This window comes from Oncorhynchus clarkii, chromosome 27 (genome assembly GCF_045791955.1).
Source record: "Oncorhynchus clarkii lewisi isolate Uvic-CL-2024 chromosome 27, UVic_Ocla_1.0, whole genome shotgun sequence".
Lineage (NCBI taxonomy): Eukaryota > Metazoa > Chordata > Actinopteri > Salmoniformes > Salmonidae > Oncorhynchus > Oncorhynchus clarkii.
The window spans coordinates 4,028,186-4,048,775 of NC_092173.1; the positions used below are offsets into that span (position 1 = coordinate 4,028,186).

The 20,590-nt window shown below is 42.1% G+C and overlaps 1 protein-coding gene across 1 annotated transcript in view; it reads left to right on the forward strand.

Moving 5' to 3' along the window:
- Nucleotides 1–301: 301 nt before the first annotated feature.
- Nucleotides 302–20,590, forward strand: part of LOC139385594 (glutamate receptor ionotropic, kainate 4-like) — a 211,543-nt gene continuing 191,254 nt past the window's right edge. Inside the window, exon 1 of the mRNA XM_071130794.1 lies at nucleotides 302–383. Within this exon, the coding sequence (XP_070986895.1) occupies nucleotides 302–383 (82 nt within the window). The remainder of the gene's footprint in view (nucleotides 384–20,590) is intronic.

Here is a 20,590-nt window from a genome sequence, read left to right on the forward strand (position 1 = left end):
CAGTGTGTGTGTGTGTTTGCTTACGTTAATATGTGCGTGCCTGTGTGGGAGTGCGAATGTGTGTGTGTCTGTGCGTGCGTGCGAGTGTGTGCGTGTGTGTGCATGTGTCTGTGTGTGCCTGCGAGTATGTGTGCGCGCGTCATAGATTCTTCTATTATTTTTCTATGGTGGGCATGCCTATCTGCATGTGTACGTGTGCATGATCCATGCTTCTATATAATCCATACATTTGTGTGTTATGTTCTCCAGGTGGCTGTGACAGGGGGACCCCTGGGGCAGGACCCATGAGGAGTCATAGAAAATGCTCGCAGCCTGGGCGCCTCTGCTCCTCTTAGCCATGTGGGTGAGATGTACCTCCGCTGGGCCGCTCTCCTTCAGAATAGGTAAGTAGTCTGACCTCTGTCCCTGGACCCAGCATGGCTGGAGGGCACAACTCGCCTCTCCCCTGCCTCTCCTCACTCCTTATTCAAAAGGCGCCATCACAAGAGCTCCTCTACGTGTAATTCTAGGCCTGGTTGAGAGTGTTGACTTGCTCTGACAACTGATTGCTTCCTCAGTGCATCTCAGCAGCACTTTGACGAGAGTTCGGTATCACTCCAATTGTACAGTAACACGAAGAGGCGCTATTTTCTGAGTGTTATATTCTGTCTGCTATTTCTGATGCAGCAGAAAGGTACTTTCTTGTGTGCAACCGGGTACCTTAACCAAACGGCTAGAAAATCTCATTTTCTGCTACCATTTCCCGAGCCGCAGTGAAAAACACAAAGTGAGTGTCAAAATGAGTCATGATATTATACTTTGCCATAATTGAGTGTTAGCTGGGAAAACCAGTTACCTGTTTAGATACATTTTAGTGTATGGTGTTTACAGGCCCGTACTCATTTTCACACAGAGATGAGAGAGAGGAAATGGTGGGTAAAGATGGAGGACAGGGGTCCTCCTATCATTACATTAATTAGCCGATCCGTAGCCGGCTATCCACCAGCCGTAGGGCTGGGTCTGGGGCAGCAGTGACCAGGACATGTCTCTCTCACAGCAGCAGCAGCAGAGGCCACCTCAACATGGGCTGATTTCTCCCAGCAACCACTGTGACGGCAGACGGAGGACAGACAGACTAACAGCAGCATAACAGCAGTCTATATTGATTTCTAGTGTGCCATAACTTTAAAACAACATGTATATTGGGTAACAAGCCGTGCAGGGATCAGAGAAAGGTCTGGCACTGTGAATGTGCCTTGCCGATCAATTATTAAAGTGCCCAATATGCTCGTAGAGAAACTTCTCAGTTTGCTTTAGTCCATCTCCATGCGATCGCGACAGGGAGCAACAAACACACAGCCTCCCAGCTAGCACATTTGGTTCCTTGGAAGTTGTGGGAACGTACGTTTTGGATTTTCCAATGGTTCTGGGAACAAAGCCAGAAGTTTCCTGACCGCTAAGATAGAAGGTTTTTTAAATGTTTTGAGAACGGAAATTACAGGTTATTTGGAGGCTTTCTTTAAACTTTCAATAAATCTTTTAATACATTTGCTAGCTTAGTTTGGGTTAACTGTTTTGAACTCCAAGCACAGATTGGACACATGGAAATGAATTTGCTTTGGCATTAATCATGCAGACGTATTTGTTTTTTATTGTGGCACGGCATTAGTGATATTCAAACCTATGATCTTCATTTTAGTCTATTCAAACACACCCCATTTCAAAGGAAACAAGCACTCATTTAAGATGAGTGGTGGCCTACATACCTGAGCACACTTAACAAGATAGAGGAGATAGAATGTTGATGCTGAGAAAGGAATGCTAATGTTTTTTAATAACATTCTTAGAACGTTCTTTGAATGTTACTAATGTTTTCTTGTTGTTTTTATGGAAAGTTTTCTTAATGTTCTGAGAACATGCATTTAAATAGGACTTTGAGGAAACCTGCAGAAAACATTGTGTTGAATTATTGAAATTCCCACAGAAGAATCTTGTTTTTAACGTTCTCTGAACGTTCTGAGAGCATGACTTTAAATAGAACCATAAGGAAACCTGCAGAAAACATTATGCTCAAGTACTGAAATCTCCACAGAAGAAAGAACATGGTTTCTTAACGTTCTGAGAACATGACTTTAAATAGAACCATAAGGAATCCTGTAGGAAACGTTATGCTGATATACATAAATTCCCACCTATGAAACTTATGGTTCTTAGAATGTTATGTGCTAGCTGGGTCTCCTGCACCATTCCCAGAACGTTGTGGAAAGGTTGTATGCAAATGAACCATCTGACAACCACCTTCTCACCAAGCGCTAAGAAACATATGGTCCTTAGAACGTTATGTGCTAGCCGGGTCACAGAATTCTCTTGGATGATTAGTGAATGCTGTATTATACCTCCTCCTCCTCCTCCTCTGTTTTCTCCTACCTTCCCTCCCTCCACCACCTCACATCTCTCTACAAAGGTACCTCCATAATGTTTATTCCCATCTTGTTTTAGTTGATAGTTAATTAGGCGGTCAGGCCTGTGTTTTCCCCCCTCTCTGATGTCAGGCGGCGGGAGCTAGCCGCCGTTGATGCCTGTCAGGGGCACGCCGCGGCGCCGGCATTAGCATTGGGGCTGTTATTTTCACGCCTTTGCCTGCCGCCCACTGCCGCGCTCCAGGAGGGGATATTTAACAACCCTAGTCCCCTCGAGTCCTGCCTGACTACCGGAATGTCACTGTCTGGCCTTCCTACGGAATTAATACATTGCAACAGGCCTAAATAGCACCGCTAAGCTAGCATCACACCCCACTGCCAGACAATAGTCAAGTTGTTGAGTGCAGGTGAAATGAGGAGAGAAGGATGTTGTCTTTGGTTGAGTCTTAATTCTCCAGCCTTTTCCAGAAGTGTGCACTTGCACACTCCCAGTCAAGGACTTTAGTAAAACGCATGTGATTGGTGTAAACTTTGGCTGGGGTGAGTTTCCATTCATTGTCAAATTTATGTGAGAAAGTGTGCAAGTGTAAACGTTGGGAGAAGAGTTGGAGAATCGGGATGCAGCACATGCCTCTTTTGATTGACAGATTGGTGATAGATTTGCAGAATACAGTATGGTCAGATGATTGAGATGACATGATTGCGACTGGTGTGGTATTTGATTTACCAAGGAGGCTCATAACAGAACCAATTAACCAGTAAGCATGCACTGTTTTGATGATGCTATTTTTGGGGGGGATAGATGAGAGGAGTCCATCCAGAGATCCAGCTGATGATGTCATGAAAGTTGGAAAGGTATAACTATCCCAAATACACTGTCATTCTGTTAGACAGGTGTCATCCAACCTCCTTGATTTCACTAGCTGAAATTCGTATTGCCTACATACAGTATTTCTAATTGAAATGTACAATATGCAATCTTAAATTGCTAGAACAATGTTGCTATGTGATTCCAAAACAGCGTTATTTCAAAAAAAAAGCTTGATGTTTGAATTCGCCTCATCTTTGCTGTGTTACATTCATTGACTGTGTTTCCAAGGAGTTATTTTCAGTTCCGCAGACGAAGTTAATCATTAGTCAGATTAACCAATTATGGCACCGGAGGAGATGGCTGCCATTTTATGGGCTCCTAGCCAATTGTGCTCTTCTGTTTGTTTGCGTTTGTAACTTTTTTTGAACATTAATGTTTCACCACCATCTTTTATGACCGAAAAGAGCTTCTGGAAATCAGAACATCCATTTCCTCTAAAGAATCGGAGGCAAAATATTTGCCCCAAAACCCCATCATTAGCATGAAGAGGAGACGCCAATTCAGGAGCGGCAGATCCGGGTGCTTGGTGAGAATTAGTTGGCAAGTGGATAATCTGCCTTTACCATCCATCCTACTGGCGAACGTGCAATCACTGGAGAATAAACTGTAATATCTTATGTTTTAACGAGTCATGGCTGAACGAGGGCATGGATAATATACAGTTGGCTGGGTTTTCCGTTCATCGGCAAGACAGAACAGCAACCACTGGTAAGACGAGGGGTGGTGTTCTGTGTCTATTTGTCAACAACAGCTGGTGCGCGATCTCTAACATTAAGGAAGTCTTGGGGTTTTGCTCACATGAGGTGAGATGCTCTGGAATGCTGGCCTTCTAGGCAGAGTTCCTCTGTCCAGTGTCTGTGTTATTTTGCCCATCTTAAGCTTTTATTTTTATTGGCCAGTCTGAGGTATGGCTTTTTCTTTGCAACTCTGCCTAGAAGGCCAGCATCCCGGAGTTGCCTCTTCACTGTTGACGTTGAGACTGTTGTCTTGTGGGTACTATTTAATGAAGCTGCCAGTTGAGGACTTGTGAGGAGTCTGTTTCTCAAAATAGACACTCTAATGTACTTGTCATCTTGCTCAGTTGTGCACCGGGGCCTCCCACTCCTCTTTCTATTATGGTTAGAGCCAGTTTGCCCTGTTCTGTGAAGGGAGTAGTACACAGCGGTGTACGAGATCTTAAATTTCTTGGAAATGTCTAGCATGGAATAGCCTTCAATTCTCAGAACAAGAATAGAGTGACGAGTTTCAGAAGAAAGGTCTTTGTTTCTAGCCATTTTGAACCTGTAATCAAACCCACAAATGCTGATGCTCCAGATACTCAACTAGTCTAAAGAAGGCCAGTTTTATTGCTTCTTTAATCAGGACAACAGTTTTCAACTGTGCTAACATAATTGCAAAAGGGTTTTCTAATGATCAATTAGCCTTTTAAAATTATAAACTTGGATTAGGTAACACAACGTGCCATTGGAACACAGGAGTGATGGATGCTGATAACGGGCCTCTGTACGCCATAAAAAAATCTGCCGTTTCCAGCTACAATTGTCATTTACAACGTTAACAATGTCTACACTGTATTTCCGATCAATTTGTTGTTAATCTATTTTTTGGTCCATTACATTTTCTTTCAAAAACAAGGACATTTGTAAGTGACCCCAAACTTTTGAATGGTGGCATACACACACGCACACACACATATATATACATACACGTACACACACACACACACCTCCCTGCAGTGTTTAATAGAGATTTCTCTCCTGGTAAATGCCCTGTATGAGTGACAGACTCAGTGCAGCATGAATGACAGATGACCCTCTTTCTGCTTACTCTCCCCCGGATGGAGGCATACAGTCTGCGACTCACTCATCAGCGCCTCATATCAATTTGCCCGCGCTGCGCGCTGCACACTGCAGCGGCGTCACACCACATGTAGCTGCTCCGTGGGGAACTAGCTCGATCTAACTGCTATAAAGACGAACACTGGAGGTGGCCTACAACATACCGTACTGTCGGCTCCCTGCTTTAATATGGACAAATGTGTTGAGCGGTGGCTTGCGGTGGCAGCCAAGCAGACGCATGTGTTTTATATCATAGCGGGCGACGTTAACCTACATGGTCTCCTTTCAAGACATGCACAGGTAGCGGTTGTGACAGTGGGGAAAATGTGTGCCCGTTCGAGCGGATGGGATGCACTGTAATCAGCCTGCAGGGAGGTAGACTAACCCAGAAAAGAGGAAGAGAGAAGAAACGAGGGAGGAGAGGAATACTGTAGTAGCTACTCCAGCCATTGGCCATGAGAACGAAGACAACAGTTTCAAGTCATGTTTGTGCTGATGTTGCACTGCTGGCAATGCTTCTCTGGGTTCTGATCTGGTTAAAAATGAATGATCTTGGTTATTAGGCCTGTATCACAACAGGTGGGTATCAATATATTGATTCACAGATGGAGATGATACATATGTATCATGCTAACATCCCCGTATCGCTACATATCATTCAACAAATGAACTCAATATAGTACTCAATAAATGATACCCTCACTCATCAATAAATCATAATGCACAATGTAAAGTATTATTCATGACAAGGGTCACAGTAAATGGTGATCACTACTCTACAGTACAGCAGCCTGGTGCCAGATCTGGCAAGACTGGACAAACAGATCTGAACTAGGCTAAGCGAAACCTGTCCTTAAAACCTTTTCTTGACATCATTCCATGTGGTTCTTGTTGTCTTTATGTTCAGTGTTTACACAGTGCCAGTCAAAAGTTTGGACACCTACTCATTCAAGGGTTTTTCTTAATTTGACTATTTTCTACATTGTAGGATTTTTTAAAAATTGAACTAATTTGTATTTACAATAATTAGTGAAGACAACAAAACTATGAAATAATGCATATGGGATCACATACAGTGGCAAGAAAAAATATGTGAACCCTTTGGAATTACCTGGATTTCTTCATACATTTGTCCTAAAATTGTATCTTGATCTAAGTCACAACAATGGACAAACAGTGTGCTTAAACTGATAACGCATAACTTATTGTATTTTTCTTGTCTATACTGAATAAATCATTTAAACATTCGCAGTGTAGGTTGGGGAAAGTATGTGAACCCCTAGGCTAATGACATCTTCAAAGCTAATTGGAGTTAGGAGTCAGCTAACCTGGAGTCCAATCATTGAGCCGAGATTGGACATGTTGGTTAGAGCTGCCCTGCCATATAAAAAACAATCACAACATTTGAGTTTGCTATTAACAAGAAGCATTGCCTGTTGTGAACCATGCCTCGAACAAAAGAGATATTAGAAGACCTAAGATGAAGAATTATTGACTTGCATAAAGCTGGAAAGGGTTACAAAAGTGTTTCTAAAAGCCTTGATGTTCATCAGTCCACAATAAGACAAATTGTCTATAAATGAAGAAAGTTCAGCACTGTTGCTACTCTCCCTAGGAGTTGCCGTCCTGCAAAGATGGCTGCAAGAGCACAGCGCAGAATGCTCAATGAGATTAACAAGAATCCTAGTGTCAGCTAAAGATTTACAGAAATCTCTGGAACATGCTAACATCTCTAGTGACAAGTCTACGATATGTAAAACACTAAACAAGAATGGTGTTCATGGGAGGACCCCATGGAAGAAGCCACTGCTGTCCAAAAAAAACATTGCTGCACGTCTGAAGTTCGCAAAAGAGCACCTGGATGTTCCACGGCTTGCTGGCAAAATATTCTGTGGACAGATGAAACTAAAGTTAAGTTGTTTTGAAGGAACACACAACACTATGTGTGGAGAAAAAAAAGAACAGCACACAAACATCAAAACCTCATCCCAATTGTAAAGTATGGTGGAGGGAGCATCATGGTTTGGGACTGCTTTGCTGTCTCAGGGCCTGGACAGCTTGCTATCGTCGAAAGAAAAATTAATTCAAGTTTATCAAGAAATTTTGCAGGTGTTGTAGGCCACCTCCAGTGTAAGGCAATCTTTCCGAAAATTGAAACTCAACAGAAGTTGGGTGATGCAACAGGACAACAACCCAAAACACAGAAGTAAATCAACAACAGAATGGCTTCAACAGAAGAAAATTTGACTTTTGGAGTGGCCCAGTCAGAGTCCTGACCTCAACCCGATTGAGATGCTGTGGCATGACCTCAAGAGAACGGTTAACACCCAACATCCCAAGAATATTGCTGAACTGAAACAGTTTTGTAAAGAGGAATGGTCCAAAATTCCACCTGACCGTTGTGCAGGTCTGATCCGCAACTACAGAAAATGTTTGGTTGAGGTTTTTGCTGCCAAAGGAGGGTCAACCAGTTATTAAATCCAAGGATTCACATACTTTATCCAACCTGCACTGTGGATTTTTATACGGTGTGTTCAATAAAGACATGAAAAATTATATTTGTTTGTGTGTTATTAGTTTAAGCAGACTGGGTTTGTCTAATGTTGTTACTTAGATAAGATCAGATCACATTTTATGACCAATTTATGCAGAAATCCAGGTAATTCCAAAGGGTTCACATACTTTTTCTTGCCACTGTAGTTAACAAAAAAGTATTAAACAAATCAAATGTATTTTAGAATATTTTAATGTAGCCACCCTTTGACTTGATGACAGCTTTTCACACTCTTTGCACACACATTCTCTCTATCTGCTTCACCTGGAATGCTTTTCCAACAGTCTTGAAGGAGTTCTGATGTATGCTGACTACTTGTTGGCTGCTTTACCTTCACTCTGCGGTCCAACTCATCCCAAACCATCTCAATTGGGTTGAGGTCGGGTGATTATGGAGGCCAGGTCATCTGATGCAGCACTCCATCACCCTAGTTTCATCATAGCGCTTGATGGTTTTTGCGACTGCACTTGAAGAAACTTTAAAAGTTCTAGACATTTTCCAGATTGACTGACCTTCATGTCTTAAAGTAATGATGGACTGTCATTTCTCTTTGCTTATTTGAGCTGTTGTTGCTATAATATGGACTTGGTCTTTTACCAAATAGGGCTATCTTCTGTATACCACCTCCTACCTTGTCACAACACAACTGACTAGCTCAAACACATTAAGAAGGAAATAAATTCCAGAAATGAACTTTTAACAAGGCACACCTGTTAATTGAAATGAATTACATGAAGCTTGTTGAGAGAATGCCAAGAGTGTGCAAAGCTGTCATCAAGGCAAAGGGTGGCTACTTTGAAGAATCTCAAATATAAAATATATTTTGATTGGTTTAACACTCTTTTGGTTACTACATGATTCCGAAGGTGTTATTTCATAGTTGTGATGTCTTCACTATTATTCTACAATATAGAAAATAGTACAAATAAAGAAAAATCCTGGAATGAGTTGATGTGTCCAAACTTTTGACTGGTACTGTACATCTAATGGTTCTTGTCCTGTTTTCATTGGGTCCTGTCCAGTAATAACTTACATTAAATGTTTAATGGGACACAGTCAATCAGTCCAATCACAGAATCCCACATTAACTTCTGAATTGTTATTAGACTCTTGTCCATGGCCTTGGTTACAGTATGTTTTTGGGTGCTGACCAATCGATGACAATAACCATAATGGTGGTATTCTGAGTATTTAAGCTTCATACGTTTAACTATAAGAAGCTGATGAATGGGTGAACTGTGACATATCTTTGAGCATGGAAATAAACGCCTCATTGTCTGAATGTGGGTGGAATAGAAAGTCATCTGGATAAAAGAGAGGAAGACATATTTCTCTGTCACAAAATATACCTTTTAACAAACCAGTTAGGCTTGATGACGTGTTATTATCAGGGTATGCTGGATGTGTTTCACATTATATCCATGAACCATATAATCGAGCTATGTGAAAACCTGCTCTCGGAATAGAGGTGAAGCTCTGGTGAGAAGTGGAACAAAAGGAAATGACAACAGCCATTCACAAATGAGCAAAGTGAACCGTTTTGTTATTAACACGTTCCATGGCGGATGTGTCTAAACAAACGACCCATTTCACCCCGTTCCTCTCGCACACACACTTGACAACTATTCGCGTTGCTCTGCCCCTCTGAATTGTATTTCTCCAAGGAGATTATCAATGCAGAGTGACCTAACTGTCTCCTATTTCTCTCGCATCTTTTTGTTTTGCAGCACAGGTCCCCCCGCATGTGAATGTCTTGGTTGCGTGCTGGAGACATCTCATGTTGTTAAGGGAAGCAAGGTCGGACATACTGTAGATAGTGTCACACTACACTTCAAGTAAAAAATGATCAGGCGGTCCAATTTAGGCAAAATAAAGTGTGTTATTTCACTCTCGAAGATTAGTAATAAACTATATATACAAAAGTATGTGGACAAATGAATGGATTCGGCTATTTCAGCCACACCCGTTGCCGACAGGTGTATAAAATCGAGCACACAGCCATGCAATCTCCATAGACAAACATTGGCAGTAGAATGACCTTACTGAAGAGCTCAAGTGACTTTCAACGTGGCACCGTCATAGGATGCCACTTTTCCAACAAGTCAGTTCTTCAAATGTATGCCCTGCTAGAGCTGACCGGTCAACTGTAAGTGCTGTTATTGTGAAGTGGAAACGTCTAGGAGCAACAACAGCTCAGCTGCGAAGTGGTAGGCCACACAGGCTCATAGAACGGGACCGCCGAGTGCTGAATCCTGTAGCACGGAAAAATCATCTGTCCTCGGTTGCAACACTCACTGAGTTCCAAATTGCCTCTGGAAGCAACGTCAGCACAATAACTGTTCATCGGGAGCTTCATGAAATGGGTTTCCAAGGCCAAGCAGCCGCACACAAGCCTAAGATCACCATAGGCAATGCCAAGGGTCGGCTGGAGTGGTGTAAAGCTTGCCTCCATTGGACTCTGGAACAGACATTGGAGACGATTCCGTGTTTCCAACCTTGTGGCAAAAGTTTGGCGAAGGCCCTTTCCTGTTTCAGCATGACAATGCCCCCGTGCACAAAGTGAGGTCCATACAGAAATGGTTTGTCGAGATCGGTGTGGAAGACCTTGACTGAAGAGCCTTCCCAGAAGAGTGAAGGCTGCTATACTCTATGTTAATGCCCATGATTTTGGAATGAGATGTTTGACGAGCAGGTGTCCGCATACTTTTGGTCATGTAGTGTAGTTGTCATGGAAAGTGAGAGGTCACGGGCGGACTGTGACAAAAATTCAGCCCTAGCATTTTAGCCACACCATCCCACATCACCGTGCGTGCACCCTGCCCCCCACGCTACTTACACACACAGGCAGTAAATCTACTGACACATGACATAGGCAGTACGCTATAGTACAGCATTTCTCAACTGTTACTGGTGAAACATAGTTCTCCTCCTTTTTTAGCAAGCTCTTTTTAACCAGCTCATGTTTAAGACAAGTATAACATATAAAAGCATCACTGGAGACACAAGTCACCACTATAGCCGTGCCTCTGTTGCCTCCCTGTTGTGCAGTCCGTTTCTGCATCTTCTCTGCTGTCACTCTGTCTGTCTGTCACTCTGTCTGCCACTCCTAAGTGTTAATTGCTATTACATATTCAGCCAACATATTAAGGAACTGGTCGTACATCTGTGTCTTTCGTTTTTCTTCCTTGCCGCCACTGCACTTGCCTCTGAGCTGTCTCTGCTAAGCCTAGCTTCCTTTCCCACAGCTGTGATACCAGAGGACTAGATTATTATTTGTATTGTTGAATAAATGCCTAATAGATGACTATTGGCTCATAATAACTTATAAAATCATAACTACATAGAATCACAATTTATATTGCAAATATAAGCGCCTGGCTTTCATATATCCTAAGGGTTAAGTACTATTATCGGCAGTGCATCTCTCTCTCTCTCTCTCTCTCTCATTCTCTCGCTCTCTCTCTTGCTCTCTCTCTCTCTCTCTCTCGCTCTCTCTCTCTCTCTCTCTCGCTCTCTCTCTCTCTCCTTCCTACCTCCACTGCACATTTGGAAAGTATTCAGACCCCTTAACTTTTTACACATTTTGTTACGTTACAGCCTTATTCTATAATGGATTAAATAAATACATTTCTCATCAATCTACACACAATACAATATAATGACAAAGCGAAAAAAGTTTTACAACATTTTAGCTACATTTTTTTTTAAACAGAAATACCTTATTTACATAAGTATTCCGAAATATGCCATAAGACTCGAAATTGAGCTCAGGTGCATCCTGTTTCCATTGATCATTCTTGAGATGTTTCTGCAACTTGATTGGAGTCCACCTGTGGCAATTTCAATTGATTGGACATGATTTGGAAAGGCATACTGTCTATATTAGGTCCCAACTTGACATTGTATGTCAGAGCATAAACCAAGCCATGAGGCCGAAAGAATTGTCCTCCGAGAGCTCCGAGACAGGATTGTTTCGAGGCACAGATCTGGGGAAGGGTACCAAAACATTTCTGCAGCATTGAAGGTCACCAAGAACACAGTGGCCTCCATTATTCTTATATGGACGATATTTGGAACCACCAAGAATCTTCCTAGAGCTGGCCGCCGGCCAAATTGAGTAATCGGTGGAGAAAGCCATTGGTCAGGAAGGTAACCAAGAATCCGATGGTCACTCTGACAGAGCTCCAGAGTTCCTCTGTGGAGATGGGAGAACCTTCCAGAAGGACAAACATCTCTGCAACACTCTGCCAATCAGGCCTTTATGGTAGTGGCCAGACGGAAGCCACTTCTTAGTAAAAGGCACATTACAGCCTGCTTGGAGTTTGCCAAAAGGCACCTAAATGACTCTCAGACCATGAGAAACAAGATGCCCTGATCTGATGAAACCAAGATGGAACACTTCGGGCTGGATGCCAAGCATCACGCCTGGAGGAAACCAGGCACCACTCATCACCTGGCAAATACCATCCCTACGGTGAAGCATGGGGTTGGCAGCATCATCATGTTTTTAGCGGCAGGGACTGGGAGACTAGTCAGGATTGAGGGAAATACGAATGGAGCAAAGTACAGAGAGATGCTTGATGAAAACCTACTCCAGAGCGCTAAGGACCTCAGACTGGGCCAAAGGTTCATCTTCCAACAGGACAACAACCCTAAGCACACAGCCAAGACAACACAGGAGTGGCTTCGGGACAAGTCTCTGAATGTCCTTGATTGGCCCGGACTTGAACCCGATCGAACCTCTCTGGAGAGACCTGAAAATAGCTGTGCAGCTACGCTCCCCATCCAACCTGACAGAGCTTGAGAGGATCTGCAGATAATAATGTGAAAAACTCCCAAATACAGGTGTGCCAAGCTTGTAGCATCATACCCAAGAAGACTCGAGGCTGTAATTGCTGCCAAAGGTGCTTCAACAAAGTACTGAGTAAATGGTCTGAATACTTATGTAAATGTCATTCTTTTTATTTCTAAAAACCTGTTTTGCTTTGTTATTATGGGGTACTGTGTGTGGAATGATGAGGGTGAAAACAAGTTAATCCATTTTAGAATAAGGCTGTAAAAATGTACAAAATGTAGAAAAGGTCAAGTGGTCTGAATATTTTCCAAATGCACTTTATACACTGACTATACCAAACATTAGGAACACCTTCCTAATATTGAGTTGCACCCTTTTGCCCTCAAAACAGCCTCAATCCATTGAGGAATGGCCAGTACAAGGTGTCGAAAGAGTTCCACAGGAATGCTGGCCCATGTTGACTCCAATTCTTCCCACAGTTGTGTCAAGTTGGCTGGATCTCCTTTGAGTGGTGGACTATTCTTGATACACACGGGAAACTGTTGAGCGTGAAAAACCCAGAAGCATTGCAGTTCTTGACACAAACCGGTGTGCCTGGCACCTACTACGAAAGGCACTTAAATATTTTGACTTGCTCATTCACCCTGACTGGCACGCATACACAATTCATGTCTAAATTGTCTCAATGCTTAAAAATCCTTCTTTAACCTGTTTCCTCCCCTTCATCTACACTGATTGAAGTGGATTTAACAAGTGACATCAATAAGGAATCATAGCTTTCACCTGGATTCGCCTGGTAAGTCTAGGTCATGGAAAGGGCAGGTTTGATTTCTTCACCTATTGCAGATTCAGTCTTCCCAGGCTGGTGCAGGTCTACAATTTTGTTTCTGGTGTCCTTTGACAGCTCTTTGGTCTTGGAGTTTGGAGTGTGACTGTTTGAGGTTGAGGACAGGTGTCTTTTATACTGATAACAAGTTCAAACAGGTGCCATTAATACAGGTAACGAGTGGGGGACAGAGGAGCCTCTTAAAGAAGAAGTTACAGGTCTGTGAGAGCCAGAAATCTTGCTTGTTTGTAGGTGACCAAATACTTATTTTCCACCATCATTTGCAAATAAATTCATTAAAAATCCTACAATGTGATTTTCTGGATTTTCTTTTCTCATTTTGTCTGTCATAGTTGAAGTGTACCTATGATGAAAATTACAGGCCTCTCATCTTTTTAAGTGGGAGAACTGGTGGCTGACTAAATACTTTTTTGCCCCACTGTATAAACACCTAGACTAGAAAAACCCCTAGACATACAAAAACTAAACAAACCACTCTCGTCACACCCTGAACTAACCAAAATAACAAAGATAACTAAGGTCAGGGCGTGACAGCGGGGATTGTGGTGATATAACTCCCTGCTATCAACCAATCAGCATTTGGTAAAGTTTTTAGAAATTATAAATAGCACTCACTTCAGATTCAGGACTGCAGAAAAAAGAAGAAACCTGCACACTGCTCTTGATAGTATCACTGCTCTATAATAAGCTTTACGCATCGGCCTCAAGGCCTGAGCTTATTAAAGAGCAGTGATACTATCAAGAGCAGTGTGCAGGTTTCTTCTCTTTTTGCATCTGATTCAACTGTTACCATGCACCTGTAACAAAGATAGCTCAGATGTGCGAGTGCCTTGTGAATTTTGAGATCAAGGACTGCAAAAAGATTAGTAAAGGTTTTATTAATGTGGGAGTAAGGATTAATACACGGGCAACACACAATTTATAAATGCCTTATAAATGGTTTATTACGGACCCTTAAAATAAAGTCTTACCCATCCTAGTTGTGAATGAATAAACACATATTAGACAAAAAATAAAATCACTGAATAAATTCAGTATAGATGACCGTTGGCTTATATAATACCTTAAAATAGCCTAACTACATATTTAAAATTAGTGCCTGTCATGTGTTCCCCCATGCCCACTTAGCTAAAGGCTACATGTAATTCAATAGAAGAAAAGAAGAGAAAGAGACTGTCAGTTCCTTAGTGTTTGGCTTCATAATACAGCTAATGGCTACATTAAGGAACTGACAGTCTTTTCCCTCTCGCTCTGTTTTCTTTTATTAAACTCCATAGTAAACCTTCTTTGTTTGTCATACTACGATGCCGAGACTAGCTTATGTGGATGCAGATAAATTTACGGCATTGTTCTTCGTTTGACAGTGCCACTGATGCGTATCGTTCGGCCACAAAGTGAATGAAATAGGCGGGAAATAGGCAGAACTTTCCAGCCTACTGTGGCGGTGGCTATGTAATGTAATACAACACCAAAGTCACTCGTTACTACAACTCATAAACAAAGACCCACTCGCTGGCTAAAAATACAGATTCAGAAGCGAATAAACATTGATAAAACAAGTAAAATACACAGACGGTCCCCAAATTGAACAGAGGATTATTTAGCAATTAGTATGCATTAATTCAATGTTTCATTGCAATAGTTTATGACTTGTATTTAATAAAAAAGCAGTAGCACTGCATTTAATGTCAAATAGATGGTTATTGGCTTACTGTATGTGTTATAGAAGCCAATCAAACTTTTTAGGCTATTGCAAGTTAATGCCTGTCATATGCGTTTCTCCAAATCCCCCCTTCCCTAATTAGGCCTGAGTGTTAATTAGCCTACTATTTCATATGATAAATAGCCAAAATATTATCTGGCAGCAGTAGACTAAATCTGTGTCAGTATGTGCATCTTCCTCTTCTCAAATATATAATGACACCAGAGAAATTCCTCCAAAATAATTTTTAAAAACTTAACAAGCCCATGTGCCACCGGGCCGTGTCCCTTTTTAAAATTTCGACCTGCCCACCCAACAAAAAGATGGTTCGGCCCATCTGGAACTTGCCAGAATTGCCAGATGGTCAATCCGTCCATGTAAGAGGTGTTTGATTAATGGTGCCTGACGTTTGCGATGACACAATACCACAAAATTGGGGAGGAAAAGTGGTAAAAACAAAAAAGAAGCCATGATTAAAATGCTAGCAGGAGATAGTCAGTCACTGTTGGACCCTGACTTCCTTGCAAGGTGACACCACTGCCAAGTAGCTGGCCATGTGAATAGAAATAAGGGGCCATCGGAACAGGGTAAAGCCAGACCCACCCTGTTTGGTCACAGGGTAGGTCTGGCTTTACCCTGTTCCGATGGCCCCTTATATCTATTGGCAGTGGTGTCACCTTGCAAAGAAGTCAGGGTCCAACAGTGACTGACTATCTCCTGCTAGCATTTTAATCATGGCTTCTTTTGTTTACCACTTTTCCTACCCATTCGGTAGCTACAGTCTTGTCCCATCGCTGCAACTGCCATGCGGACTCGGGAGAGGCGAAGGTCGAGAGCAGCACCACCTCCGAAACACAACCCAGCCAAGCCGCACTGCCCGCTTAACCCAGAAGCCAGCCACATCAATGTGTCAGAGGAAACGCTGTGCACCAGGCAACAGTGTCAGCGTGCATTGCACCCGGCCCACCACAGAAGTCGCTAATGCGCAAGAACATCCCTTCCGGCCAAACCCTCCCCTAACCCGGACGACGCTGGGCCAATTGTGCACCACCCCATAGGTCTCCCGGTTGCGGCCGGCTGCAACAGAGCCTGGACTCGAACCAGGATCTCTAATGGCTGCGACCTTAGACCACTGCGCCACTCAGGAGGCTACTCATGGCTTTTCACATGCAGGCTGGTTGAAAAGTGTCGGGCTATCATGGCAGGACATATTACTTTTCACGTTTTTTTTCCTTCAACCTTAGCCTATGTGTATTTAAAACAGACAGCTCCAAAGATAGCAAAAGTTGTTTGTTTTGGAAGTCCAAAAACGGATGTACCAATCCCAGATTGCGCCTTCAACTTTCAATTAAAGTCTCGGGACATGCTGCTTTAGGTTGGTGTCCTCTAGTTTGGAATTAAACTCGTACCACAGATAATGTAGTCTCTAGTCATCTGTTGGGTTTCAAAACTAATTAGTATTTCTATTCTGCATGCTGCATTAAAACAAATGGGATCCCAATAACCTTTGTTCCTGTAAATTCAATCACTGACTCATTATCCCGATGCCAATTTGTAAAAGTCTGTCTCTTACTGGAATGCTATGGATAGTGTGGAAATAGGTGTCGATTACATCTATCCAGGAAGCAAAGATAATCATTCCATCACTCTCACATTGGGCAGTTTCTAGCCACATATCTGAATAAAGTGGAGTAGAAGTTCTCTTTAATAACTAATATGTGTCGGTTAAGAGAAGTGTGTCTTCAATATGTTGCGGTAGAACATTCTATTCAATTCCATACACTTTACTTGTCCCCTTAGAGCATTACAATCAGGGCCATAGCGGTCCGATACACACAACCACACAGGCACAAGAGTACATTAAGAGTACACAGACTACAACAATGACTTGAAAGTGCAAGGCCAATAAATATCAAAAAGTAAATCTTCTACAGTAGCTTTTTAAACTCGACCTCTCTGGGAAGCAAATGGTAGCAGCTGGTACACAGCGTGTGGTCTAACTTCTCATCACATCGCAGGACACTCGGCTCAACTGATCCTGATACTGTCGAGCAGGTTCCCTTGTGGTCAACCGATTTCTTTTTTTTTTCTTCTCACAAAACCACTCTATTCTCCGCAGCTTAGGAGAGGGGGATGGGAGAAGTGGAGGGGGACGGGCGGTCAAAGCTATACGCTAGATAGAGCAAGGGGATGGAGATGAGGAGGCGGCTGAGGTGAAATGAAAGGAAAAACTGTGTGAAAGAGATAGAAAGGAGGGGGGGGGGGGGGGTAGATGTCATATGTCTGTCTTTTCCGTGGCCCCGCAGCGATGCAGCCATCCTCTGGTGGACGGTATTCCGCCCTGAGGGAGAGGCAATCTCTCAGCGGGTGTCATTACCTGTCATTCAAGCTAACTGAGGAAGCAGATAGACATTGGCGGTGGGGCTGACAAACAGGCTCTCAGACGGAAGGGGAAAGGGAACAACGGAATAATACTGCACTGGAAAACTAAATATACTCAAAGGGGGAAATACAAAGCCATACGTGTGCATTGTATTTTAATACTCATACTAAACACAATGGATTTTGTTAACATCTCTCAATAGGAATGGGAAATGGTATATCCTCTGAGGACATGAAATGTTGATTTTCACCTTTGTGCTCAATGCCATCCTCACGGACAGGCAGACGCGCTTGCGAGCATAGCTTTTCTTGTTGTCAAAAAGGAACGCTCTGCAGGCTGGTTTTCAGGTTGACCCAGTCATGCTCTGACAGGGTGCCTGCATTTTTTGACAGTTGGTAAATGTACTTTCATTATTCAAATAAAAGACCTCGCCTTTTGACAAGAGCCCTATATGCCCCCATTGGCCCTGGTCAAACGTAGTGCACTCTTGAGGGAAACAGGGTGCCATTTGGGATGCAGGCTCGGATAGAGTAGTGCCATGCTTCATTAAGGTTTAATCCAAGGTACTGAAAGTGGTTGTTCTACCGCCTGTCTATGAGCAGTGAGTGTGTGATCATGTCACTGAGGTCAAGTCCACTCCAAGCCTTCCAGAAAGGGGTCTGGTGGAGGAGAGAAGATTACATTGGTCTATTGGAAATATCAGTAAATTGTTAAAGACCAATGTAAGTCCATGTGGGGCAGAGGAGTGGTGGTTTTGTGCTATGAGCTGGTTCCAAGTCAAGTGGAGAGACTCACTGTGAAGAACTGCTATAGATGTCAACTGGTGCAGAGAGAGCAAGGGACACAAATCAATAGTTCAAGGAAATGCTTGAACTTAAAATGGTTGACATTCATTTCGTGCAACACGCTTAATGGAAACTGCAAATACAGTGTGTGTAGAATTATAATTGTTTGTTTAAAAAGTTTAGGATATGAAGTACATTATTAAAACGTCTTATGGCTTGGGGGCAGTATTTCGAAGTCTGGATGAGAAGCGTGCCCAAAGTAAACTGCCTGTTAACTCAGGCCCGGAAGCTAGAATATGCATATAATTGGTAGATTGTGATAGAAAACACTCTAAAGTTTGCAAAACTGTTAAAATAATGTATGTGAATATAACAGAACTGATATGGCAGGCAAAAACCGGAGGAAAATCCATCTAGGAAGTGGGATCTTTTTGATGTGGGTTTTCAATTGAAAAAATGAAAAACCAAGTTTCAATTGAATGCCAAAAGAGTATCTAATGGGTTAGGACCCAGATTGCATTTCCTATTGGCTTCCACTAGATGTCAACAGTCTTTAGACATTGTTTCAGGCTTGTTTTCTGTAAAATAAAGAAGAATGAGACCTTTTTGTCAATGGACTGAGGAAGAATGCAGAGCTGGTTTGCACACGCGTGACCGATTGTGCGAGTGACCGATTGCGCGCCCTTCATTGTTTTTCCTTTCTACTGAATATGCTTTTGTCCGGTTGAAATATTATCGATTATTTAGACAATTGACAACCTGAGGATTAATTATAAACATCGTTTGATATGTTTCAACAAACTTTACCGGTACTATTAGGATGTATTCGTCTGCATGTTTTGACCGCCTTGGAGCCAGTGGATTACTGAACAAAACGCTCCAACAAAAATGCGTTTTTGAGATATAAAGAGGGACTTTATCGAACAAAACTAACATTTATTGTGTAGCTGGGACTTTTGTGACTGCAACCATACGAAGATCTTCAAAGGTAAGTGATTAACTTTATCGCTATTTCTGACTTTTGTAATTCCTTTCCTTGGTTGTAAAATGTTTGTATGCTTTTGTAAGTGGGGAGCTTTCCTCAGATAATCGCATGGTATGCTTTTGCCGTAAAGCCTTTTTGAAATCTGTCAAAGCGGCTGGATTAACAAGAAGTTAACCTCTCTGATCTACCCATCGCGGATCCGGTATCGTGAATACAGACTCAAGCTCATTACCATTACGCAACGTTAACTATTCATGAAAATCGCAAATGAAATTAAATAAATATGCTAGCTCTCAAGCTTAGCCTTTTGTTAACAACACTGTCATCTCAGATTTTCAAAATATGCTTCTCAACCATAGGAAAACAATCATTTGTGTAACAGTAGCTAGCTAGCGTAGCATTTAGCGTTAGCATTATCGTTAGCATTTAGCAGGCAACACTTTCACAAAAACCAGAAAAGCATTCAAATAAAATCATTTACCTTTGAAGAACTTCAGATGTTTTCAATGAGGAGACTCTGTTAGATAGCAAATGTTCAGTTTTTCCTGAAAGATTATTTGTTTAGGAGAAATCGCTCCGTTTGTTGCGTCACGTTTGGCTACCAAAAAAACCTGTATCCAGGAGTGTATTTATCCCGGCAAGCTCATTAGCATAACGCAACGTTAACTATTCATGAAAATCGCAAATGAAATGAAATAAATATGCTAGCTCTCAAGCTTAGCCTTTTGTTAACAACACTGTCATCTCAGATTTTCAAAATATGCTTCTCAACCATAGGAACACAATCATTTGTGTAACAGTAGCTAGCTAGCGTAGCATTTAGCGTTAGCATTATCGTTAGCATTTAGCAGGCAACACTTTCACAAAAACCAGAAAAGCATTCAAATAATAATTTACCTTTGAAGAACTTCAGATGTTTTCAATGAGGAGACTCTGTTAGATAGCAAATGTTCAGTTTTTCCTGAAACATTATTTGTTTAGGAGAAATCGCTCCGTTTGTTGCGTCACGTTTGGCTACCAAAAAAACCTGTATCCAGGAGTGTATTTATCCCGGCAAGCTCATTAGCATAACGCAACGTTAACTATTCATGAAAATCGCAAATGAAATGAAATAAATATGCTAGCTCTCAAGCTTAGCCTTTTGTTAACAACACTGTCATCTCAGATTTTCAAAATATGCTTCTCAACCATAGGAACACAATCATTTGTGTAACAGTAGCTAGCCAGCGTAGCATTTAGCGTTAGCATTATCGTTAGCATTTAGCAGGCAACACTTTCACAAAAAACAGAAAAGCATTCAAATGATAATTTACCTTTGAAGAACTTCAGATGTTTTCAATGAGGAAACTCTGTTAGATAGCAAACGTTCAGTTTTTCCTGAAACATTATTTGTTTAGGAGAAATCGCTCCGTTTGGTGCGTCACGTTTGGC